The following is an 11133-nucleotide window of genomic DNA, read 5'->3' as shown; positions in this document are numbered from 1 at the left end:
CCAGCCTCTCTCTCTTCCTGGCCCCAGCCTGCTGCTGCCGTCTCAGCTCCTTCTGCTTCAGGATCTCCTCTCTCAGGCGCTTCTGCTCTTCTATCTTCAAACGATACAACCGAGTTTCTTCATCTTCGTCTGGATACTACAAAGGAAAATACAAATGAATTTATAAAATCCTAAAAAAATGCCCAGCTTGGTCAAAACAACAAGAAATTGTTTCAGATGTTGTAAAGCTGTAACTCTGAAGAGCTTTTTAAATTTTCCCTGATACCAAAGCAAGGCTATTAGTGGAGTGTATCTGCTGCTAAGGTTTATTTGCTATTCATTACAGACAAACAGCTCAGATCTGGCTTAGGACTCAGATATACTACTTCCTAGACAGAAAAGCTTTAATACCACTTGAGAAATCTGATCAGAATACTTAAAAAAAATAATAATAATAAAAAAAGTTTTACAAATTGGAACTAATTTAAAAGTTTCCAAAACCAATTAAACTATTAATATAATTCAAGATATCAAAATATGTTTCAAATAGAAGGTAACAATACAGAGGCAACCCACTGTCACACAGGTTTTATCTTGCTCTTTTCTGACAAAGTAACAAAAGGTAGGGTGGCAAATGACCTGAAAGGCCCTGATTAGAACTATTGATTTTTCTCACAGAATTTTCAGCCTGATCTCAAACTCATTTGTCACACAATAATTGGTTATAATGAACAGCACAAGTCAATCTCTCTGACCTTGAACTCATGCACTCTCTTCAGAATCAAAATGTTGCCAAATGCAGTGTTGGAATATTAATGGTATATAGAGAAAGCCTTTAATATTCCAGCCCTGGGCCCCTCTGAAAGTACTGCACACCATCAAATAACCTTTCTAAAGATTCCTCAACTCTGGCAGAACAGGTTCTATGAAAAGCTGTATAAAAATGGACAAGAATCAAGGAAATGCAGATTCTCGTCATCCTGGAAAAGAAACCAAATGGTTCTTGCAATAAAATCACATATATTTTTCAATATTAGGAAAGGTACTTTTTAATTATATTACTTCTCTCTTTTCAACCACTTCAAATATTAAGTTAGACTTATAGAGAATGCTTACAAATGGTAATGAGCGCAACATTCTACTCAAGATGTATTAATCACCCCTAACAACAGCCTGCCTCTCTTCACATGCTGGTAAATGAATGCATAAAGAGTGTTAAAATATTTCTCAAAACCTGGGAATCTGTGATGAACCTTTATGTATCTTGCAGCAACTCAGTGCAAACTGTTGTCAACACAACTGCCATTTATTGAGCATATGTGACCCAAATCTGTGACCTGAGGTTTTTGGTTTTGCTTTTTTTAATATTCAAGTGCTTTTAGTCCTGGTGCACCCTAGAATCCTCCCCAACCCAAGACAAAACCCAGCAGAACAGATTCAGCCGTAATATTGGTTTATGGATGTGAAAGCCCAGATTTGCACTCACAGCACCCAGATGCACAAATCCTGAATGCTTATTTCCTTCAGCTGTAGCTGCTTCTTCCCTGAACAGGTATTGACTGGGATTATTCTCACAGTTACTAAAAAACAGCTCATTGTCTCAGATTAGAAGTCTAATTAGAAGCCTAAACAATGGCTAAATAAGACTAACCAAATTGCATTTTTTACGATTTGTATTTATTTTTTAAGTACGGGTTGTAGTTCAGGGATGAGGTCTAACACAGTCCTTTGCATGAGAATGCTACATATACCCAGAAGTTCTTATCTTTATCTATACTGTGTGGAACATGATGGTGGTGATTAATAATCACTGTGACAACTAAATTAGATGTCTGTGTTGATGAGAAACATACCCAAATATTTCATCTTATATTGACAACTAGAGATGCTGAATTGTAGAAAAAAATATAGAAAATGACCCTTATGAAATACAGGGAAAGATTAAGACCCTTAAGAATAGCTTGCAAAGGATGAGAAAACAGGTAAACTCCAGCTAGGATCTGCTGTTATGCAGATCCTGATGCAATTAATAAAATTTTCAGTCATTTTCAGAGACACTAAGTATCACAGTTACTGAAATTGTCCAAAGAGAAAACTTGCTTCACTTAATGAATTAGTTTATTCACGCACTTTGGTTTAGATCATAATATTCTACAATTTATCTTAACAAGCCTGACAGATGCCATGAGCCAATACCAAGTTCACTTTTGGAGGCAGCTGTGTGATTTTTTTTTTCCCCCCTTATGTTCAACTGGAACACTGCAGCACAAGTCTGCAGGCGACTACTTCTACCAGTGCCCCTTATTATCAAGGATTTGCCTGCTCATGCTATCACCTAACAAGTTCTGAAGGCCTTGGGAGATGTAGATCACAATGTGGTAAGCTCAGAACACCAACTCAAAGGTTACACACAGCAGCAGAGAGATGTGTACTTGCAGTACACTTAAATGAGTCCTGCCAGCAGACAAGGAATGAACATCCTGAGGGACTCTAATACATCCCTGCAACAGCCCTTGGACAGATACACTAATTCCAACTGTGCCAGAATTAAACACAGAAAAGATGACTGACAAACTCTATTACCAACACACTTGCAGTTAGAAGAATGCTTAGCAGAATATTCACTGCCAGAATATTCAGGCAACTTGATCTCAAATATAATCCGTAACCTTCCTTTCTGAAACTCAACTCAAGAAATTAGCAATGATCCTAGGAAGTCAGTCCCTTCTTAAAGGGTAAGCTTGAAAATCAAGGGCCAAGAGCCCTGAGGTTATATGACAACTGCAGATCAGTCTGTCAACAGGCTAGAGGTAGACCCATAAGCAAGTTACTACTACTGTTAAATTCTAAACAAAAATACCCTTGCAGCTAGAGGAAGATAATATAAAGGCCCTGTGATGATTAACAAAATATCTGCATTAGAAGTCAGGTTTAACTCAATTTAGTTGTACAATGACCCAACAGTACAGACTGAGAAGGACAGCAAAGTCCTTACCAGGATGAAACAGGGGCAAGTAAATCCCCTTCTCCTCAGCTTTAAGAACACCTTATATACACCACCCTAGAGAGTGGGGATATATATGCGATGTATAGTACATATAATGACCTACAGTATGTAATGAGGACATTCAGCATATGGAACAGGCAAGACAGGATCAAGATGAACACAGGACAATGCCTACTGCTAATGATTTTCATCCCATTAGTTTAATAAGCCCCGTATAGATTTCTCCAACAAACAACAGGATTGCCAAGGAAAAAAGAAGGCGGCAAGGCAAGCAAGCATTGTGCCTACAGAATCAACTGGGAGAAAGTACACATCCTTCAAAGTTCAAACCATTATAATTTTCACATCCTGTGTCTGGAAGCAACATTATCTGTAGGTGAAAAAGCAGAAAAACATGGAGCAGCCTTTTCCCTAGATAAACTATTAATCTTCAAATGTTTTGGGTAGAAAACTTCACAACATGAAGAAATGGTGCATCATGCAAGTACATGGCTCCTCCTTTTACAGGAGGCTAGAGAATACAAAAGGCCAGAGATGCACTTGGTTCTGTGGGGGTGGCTTTTTTTGTGCCAGGTTTTGAGAGTTTTTCTTTTTCCTTTTTATTTTTTTTTCAAGTGGAAATTCTCATCTATCTTTGAACAGCTTGAACACAATGCATTTCACTGAGATTTGAAGGCAGACTGAGCCTTAGCTGTAGGTTTCTCTTCTGCCTAAAGGTCCAAGGCAGCTTTGATGGAAAGCACCAAAAGAAAACGTTACAGGCTGCTTTTCTGAATCCAGCTGAAGGGCACCAGCAAGAGAAGCAGCAGTCTCACATCCTTCTTCTGGGGAACCTAGAATGGCACTGTGGACTTAGGAAAAGACAGCAAAGACACACTCTAAAACAAGGGATTAAACTTTCCATTGAAATTTTAGTCCTAGTATCAGTAGCTTGCTTTTTGTATAGTGAATTAAAAAGAAAATTTAAAACCCCATGTTTTTTCAGAGGTCTGCAGCATTAATTGCCAATTAATAGAACTAAATGCTGAGTCATAAGAACCAGACACTGTTAATGTTCTGGTTGGCTCCCAAGGAACAAAAAAGGAATCATGCAACCAGGCTCACTTGTGTGTCTCAGTAAAATGGGTGCAAGAACAGAGCACTCAAAATGGTTTGATCTGTGGCATAAACACAGATCTATTCAGCAGGCTTGCCTTTATTTTTTTATGCTGTAACATTAAAAACATAAGAGACTAGAATAATTCGTCCAAAAATTTATGCCAAGTGTTTGCAAAAGGTACGGCCAGAGCCAAATTGCATCATTTAGCTGCTTGTGTTCAAACCCACAAAATATCTGAATTAAAGGGTACCTACATATACACACTGTACATTTCACATTGCTGATAACATCAGCTCCTGAACGTGAGGAAGGTATGAGACACCCTACAAAGCACAGGTGCTGTACATCTTGGACAAACAGGGAGAGACTAAAGAACAAGGTTACAAGTTACTCCAAGAAGCACACTGCCCTCTTGCCAACTTCCAATTGGAAAAAAACCCCAAAACTTGTGATAAGACTCTTCTAAGCACAAGACGGGAGGTACCATTACAAAATTTTGGAAGACAAGCTATCTCAAATGGAGAAAAATCAAATTGAGTCATTTTCAATTTTTTAGGTAGCTTAATTCCAAAAAGATAAAAATATTCAGATACATTTGATCTAGTAATTTAATGCAGCAACTCTTTTCTATATTGCAAGCCTTGTTAAAAAAGACAGCAACATAAAATCTAGCAACTAAATTTTACAATTTACTGGATTTGGAAAAATGGTATATGAAGGTTTTCTTTCAAGTACATCAAGGACATTAATCCCAATATAAGTACTAACATCAGCACACCTATGATTATGCAGTGCTCTACTAATTTCCTTCCTGTTCTGAGCTCCAATATCCATTTCCCCTAAAGATATATCACCTTTCTCCATTCTCCCTCTTTAACCTCAAAAACGCTTAATATTGCCTTAATTCCTCTTATCCTAAGCTGACTTCAACAGGAACAGCATTAGGCCTACATCATCCAGACTTTCCTATTTCAATGACAAAATGATCTTTCAGACTGAGGATATACAAGTTTAAATCCTGGGGAGTAAGAGCTATTCTGAACAGGCATTTAAGGTCAGTATTTTGCAGCCTCACAGGAACAGAAACACAAGCATTCCATTAATACACAGTTTTTAATCTTCTAATCACTCATGTTGCAAATCTTTCAAATATCTATATTTAGGGTGAGCAAAACTTCTAACAGCCAATATTGTTATTTTTTGGTGCTTCCTGAATGATAGGCTGCTCACAAATGCAGCCACTGACTCTTTAGGAAGAAAGATGCAAAGAGAAGTCTTAATTTTCCAGTTGAGGACACTTGCAAAATAACCTGCCCGATTCAGTTATGTGCCATACAGCTAGAAAAGGTGACAGAACTTAACTCTTTCTCATTGTCATCGAAAGCAAAAGAACAGGATGAAGTCAGCTAATTACCAGAAAAAACACACAAAAAAGACTGGAAAACATTACAATCTGCCTAAGGAGAGATATGTAATAACTTACATTACAACAACAGTGCAGAATAAGATTAAATGCTTGTAAATGAGCATTCTTAGTGCACCATTCCCATCTGTAGGAGTGACAATAAGCAGGAGCAGTGAACAAGACCTGCAGTGGCACAGCAGAAGTGGGACAACTGCTACTACACTGTTTGCAGCACCATCCTCTGTTCAGGTGTGCTTTGGAAGGAGAAGGTTCTGTGTGCACACATTCACACTCTCCTAACGCTTGCCAAATTTGTCTACAAAGGCTTTACTAGGAGACATCATTTTTTCCAATACAACTCTGGTTTTTTATCCTGCTTTGCAAAAACTTGCATAAAACAGGTATCAGATTTTTTTTCAATGGCAGTTTTGACAGAGAAATAAAGAGAAAGCTTTATTTGTAATACACCAAGAATTCACACAAGTAAGATTAGTTCATTTGATAACCACAAGCTAGAGTGTGTTTAAAACGTAAAATGGAGACAACAAGATGACTGCTTTGGGGCTTTTTGTTTTTTTTTTTAGTTTTCTAGTTAATTTAATTAAAAATTTAAAAATATTCTTATCCTTTTCTAAATACTGCCAGAGATATTTTGGAACTGATGCTTTAATTTTCATATGACTACACTATGAATAACTTCAAGATGTTTTAGATGGGGAGGCCTGTGGCTGATTTTTCAAGACTTACCTTACTAGTGGCCTGAAAGACAGGGGCTTCTCTATGAGGCACTGCATTTTCTGTGACTGAGATTATTCCAAGAGACTGAATTGAGGGGAAAGAGATTACTTAAATATTTTTCCAAAAAAGGTGAAAATTAAAAGCTAAAAAACGGATTTTTTTTTTATTTCCATTGCAAAGCCAGTGCACAAGAGGTGAAACACTGGTAGCTTTGGGTTTCTTCTGTGCCTCATTCATGGAAATTAGTTATGACCATCCCTAATTCAAGAACAAGATGAAAAGCTAATCATGAGCAGCTTAAAAGGAAGACAGCATTATCACAATTAAAGCTTTCAACAGTTGTTGAAGAAAACCTGGTCCTTGAGACAAGACTCATGGTTAACTGCAACTATAAAGATTTACAGTTCTTCACAGAATAGCCTGACAAAGCACACAGGGTGCATTTAGCCATCATGCTCAAGATAAAGAGCACCATCAGTCCAATCCTACCCACTCTCTCCAACCAACAGAGCTCCCAGAGTCTTCTCTAGCTGCCAGGAGACCTGTGCAGGGAAACGGTCATCTGTTCACGCCACACAATCCAGTGGAGCTGAAAACACTGGCATCTCATTTTTTCAATTGTGCAGAGTACCAGCAGACCAAACAGCATCACTTTCTCCAAAATGGAAAACTTAAAAGCATCTCCTATTGTCCCTCACACAAAAAGGTTTCATAAAAGGGAGAGTTTCTTTTTCAAGAGCAAGAAGCTCCACGGACAGCACAGCTATGAACTCCTGCATGAATGCTCAAGGCCTAGTAGAGACTGAACAGCCTAAAGGAAAACAGCAAGAGAAAGACAGCTCTCCAAATAGCCTACTTTTTTCTTTTGAGGCATACAGCATCATACAAAATGACAGAGAAGAGGCTTTCAGACTTAGAAAGAGTAAGACTTAGAAGAGTAAGATCACCTGAAAATAAAATAAATTGTAATTCCCCAAGATAAAAATGGGCAAGATGAGTATTTCAGAGGCTTGTATCACTGATCACCTTTCCCTAGTAGAAATGCCTCTTCTCCTGCAAAACAGATTCGTCGCAGCCCTGCCAACCTTCCAGACCTTTTATATCAATGGAGACTGTTTCTGCTATTGCAATAAAAGAGAAAAGTGCAATTCAGAAGGGAGGCCCCTAGTGGCACCAAAAAATATTTGGTGGATAATATACTAAGTGTGCTTTCAGTTCATAAATCAGACTAGAAAAGTTTTTTAAAGGCAAGAGCTTTGTTTCTTGTTTGGTTGTTGGTCTTTTGCTTAAAAACAACAACAAAAACCCCCCTTACCTCTGGTTCAGATTTTCCTTCTGACTTTGCCTGGCCCACTGGTGTGATTGCTTTAGCTTTCATCTCAGGCCTTCCCTGGGAGTTCACACCACCAGTGACAGGCTTGGTGGCAGACATGGTGCTGGTAATGGGTTTGACCTGAGCAGCTGGGGTGGAGTTCCGCCTGTTGTTGCTCATCTCCATGGCGTGGGATGGGGCTATTGGCAACTCACGCAAGTTGCTGTTCCTGGGAGCAGTCGACTGAAGCTGCTGATTCGAACGCTTGACAATATTCTGTGATGGGGTACTCTGAAAAGCAGAAAGGAAAAAAACTGCTGACTTCCACCACAAACCAGGCTGAAGTTGTTTTGGTTCCACATTTTCCTGATTTAGTTAAGTTTGGGAAAACAAGCTTTGTGAAGAAGCACAATATTTTTAATGTCAGAAAAAAAACCCCCAGAAATTAGAACGCTTTAATAACCTATTTTTCTAATTAAAAGCAAAACTTCATCTCACTTAACACCATTCTGAGAAATTGGCTTCACTGTGTGATTGACTTTCCTAATCAAAGCAACTATGCTAAACTATAGTTACCTTGTCTTGAGCACTGCTACAGACTGTTGTGCTACCAAACCTACCAAGATGCAGAATATGCTGCATGGGAGGAAACTCACAAGACAGGGGAGGCACTACCTGAACCAGAAAACTGATTAGCAGTGGTACAGAGAGGCCTTCACATTGAAAGCACGTCAGAGAATTAGGCTCCCACACAATCACAGACTACCAGCAGTTGTAAAGTCTTATTAAGCAGATCTATCCTTCATAACCCCTTCATTGCTAGTTCTTGGGAAACTGCAACATCTCCTATTGGATCCAAATCAAAAAGAACACTAAAGACGAGAGGAGAAAAGATATACATGGTATTTTTCAATGTAGATTATAAAACAATCAAGGCAGAAAATGAGCAAGAAATGATGAAAGTAGAGGAAAGGGCAGGAAGGGAATAAATAGGACTGAAAAACCATGCTGATGAGTTTTGTAATCTGCGCTTACATGCCTGCTTCCCACGCAGGACACTGATATATGTGACACTTACATGCCTTGGCTTCATTGGACCCTGTCGTGGCTGACACTGCATCCTGTTGTTATTTGGCTGCTGCTGCGTGGCTTGCATGTGAGGCCTGAACTGTGGCTGGTTCACGGGCATCAAGGGCTGCGGAGGCCCTTGGAGATGGTGATGGTGTTGCTGCTGCTGCTGCTGGTGATGGTGCTGCTGTTGCTGCTGGTGATGGTGCTGCTGAGGCTGAGGTTGTGGCTGAGGCTGTATTGGAGGATGCATGGGACCCTTCGCATGAAGAAAAAAATATTTTAGTTTCAAGGTAATAAACTCCTGAAAAGCAAATCCAGCCTCCTGAATCCTTAGAACTATAAGCAGCTACGAATCAGGTTAAACAAAAATCATAGAGAGTAAAAATACAGACTAACAGAAGCAGTGTAAGGTTGTTCTACACATAAACCTGTGTAGGCAGCAGCTGAAGTGCAAACAGACAAACTCAAGGGTTCCTGCCCTCTACACTGTTTTCTAAGGACGTTTATCCTGCCCCTCTGCACATCCCCAAAGCGCTGCCCCACTTCAGCGGTGCTGCAGAGCTCCGTACCCGGGCGGGCGCCGCTGCCGGCAGAGGGCACTGCCGCCCCGCAGCACCCGGGACCACGGGCCGGGCACCAACCCGGACAGGGCTGGAGAGAGACCGGGACCACGGGCCCGGCACCGACCGGACAGGGCTGGAGAGAGACCGGGACACGGACCCGGCACCGACCGAAGAGGGCTGGAGAGAGACCGGGACACAGGCACAATAGTGGGACACTGCAGCAGGGAGAAGATCCATCACTCGCCAGGCACAGCAGTAAGGGCGTTACAGGGCCATACTCCTCGGACCTGCAATCCCAATGGCTCTGGCTCTGTTCCTGCCCCTGCCCCGTACCTGCATACTGGGCTGCGCGTGCGGGGACAGGAAGGGCTGTCCCGGCGCCTGCAGGAACTGCTGCCGCGGGGGGATGAAGGGCCGCGGGGTGGCAGAGCCCGGCTGGTTGAAGTGCAGGATCCCCACCGGGCCCTGGGGCTGCATGCTGGGCCGCACCGGCCGCTCCCGGGGATACACGGGCTGCTGTCCCTGCTGGTTAAAGGCGGGCCCGGGCGGGCTGAACGGCATCGGGCTCTGCGTAGGAACGGGATGGGCGCTGTTAAGAAGCGGGGGAGGCGGTGGCGGTGGGGGGCTTCGCTGCTCAAACAAGGGGTGACCTGGGAACCTCGGATCTGTGGGAAGGAAAGAACTGATTAAATGACAACCTCCCTGGGACACAAACACATTTCAGAAACATAGAGCTCTATTCTGTTTTGGAAAGTAACCTGAAATTAGCAGAATGCAAAACTGTATGGGATGTTTTAATTATATCAGTTACCCTCAAGGTTATGTTTATCTTGTTCCTGCCACTTGTGTATAAAAGGAATTGATCCATGAAAGACCAGCACAACTGGTACTTTGCTGGAATCAGCAATACCTTTTGGAAATTCTACTTTAATAAAATCAATGAAGGATTCCAGTGATTATAGTTTAAAGCACAGAAGAACTCATAAAACATTGACACCATCATTGTACCATGACCAGGTACATAGCACATTTTTACGTATCAAATGTGTGTAAAATGTCTGTAATATGCTGTATACACACACATTACATATATGTGGTATAAACATAAACATGCACTTACTCTCTCTCTTTGGTTTGCTAGGCTTTATCACTGTAGCTAACCTTAACAGATTTCTTACATTACACACTGAGTCCAGGCGGTTTTAAGACTTACTAATGGAAACCCAAGTGTATAGAGAGTACTTATCCAAAATATAACAAAGTGCAACAACTTCATTGCTACAGCCACTTAGATATTAATTATTTTTGTGTCTATATAAATATCCAGATTCATGGCAGTTACAGGTGAAGACATATTAAAAAAAAGGTAAAAATCCACATAAAAAAAAGTAAAAATATACACAACAACCAGAATTTTTGGCATGTACCAGCCTGGCTACATCACATAGGATCTTCCAGCCTTCAGGTTCTTCTGAACACTTCACGTTGTGGTATATGCAGTCACAGTGCAGAGTCACTTTACAAAAGGTGGGTGTTATTTGTTAATGGGATTGAATTGAAAATGCTTACCTGCTATGAAGAAAGGATCTCTGTCCTGAGGAGGTGGAGGAGGGAGTGGTGGAGGTGGTGGGGGTGGCCCTCTCCACTGGTCCTGGATTGGCAGCCTTGGGGCTTGTGAGAAGTTGGTAGGAACTGGTCCAGGTGTATGCTGCTGGAAGTCTGGAGGGCCCTATTTAAAAAGGCAGAATTAAAATTAAGGTTACCATGCAGAAATGTATGTATTGTCTGCTATAACTTTTTTTCTTAAAAATACAATTGCTGTACGAATTATCTCCTATCACCTGTACAAACTGACAGCCCTGACTGAGTCATTCATTCACAATGGAAGATATATTAAACCCAAGTACAGTATCTTGAAATGAATTCACAACGTTTTAATAATCAGTAGCACCACAGGAA

At 40.9% G+C, this 11133-nt stretch overlaps 1 protein-coding gene across 2 annotated transcripts in view; it reads right to left on the bottom strand.

Moving 5' to 3' along the window:
* The window catches only part of RBM33 (RNA binding motif protein 33), a 90738-nt gene that overhangs the window by 34481 nt on the left and 45124 nt on the right, over positions 1-11133 (bottom strand). For both annotated transcript variants that reach the window (XM_017728906.1, XM_017728907.1), the window contains exons 10-14: positions 10744-10903; positions 9508-9839; positions 8619-8867; positions 7544-7831; positions 13-136 (exon numbers count right to left, since the gene is read on the bottom strand). In XM_017728906.1, coding sequence (XP_017584395.1) covers positions 13-136; positions 7544-7831; positions 8619-8867; positions 9508-9839; positions 10744-10903 — 1153 coding nt within the window. The remainder of the gene's footprint in view (positions 1-12; positions 137-7543; positions 7832-8618; positions 8868-9507; positions 9840-10743; positions 10904-11133) is intronic.

Source organism: Corvus brachyrhynchos, unplaced genomic scaffold (genome assembly GCF_000691975.1).
Source record: "Corvus brachyrhynchos isolate BGI_N302 unplaced genomic scaffold, ASM69197v1 scaffold52, whole genome shotgun sequence".
NCBI lineage: Eukaryota > Metazoa > Chordata > Aves > Passeriformes > Corvidae > Corvus > Corvus brachyrhynchos.
Note: the sequence above shows the minus strand (reverse complement) of the source record. Positions and strands in the feature narration are given on the sequence as shown.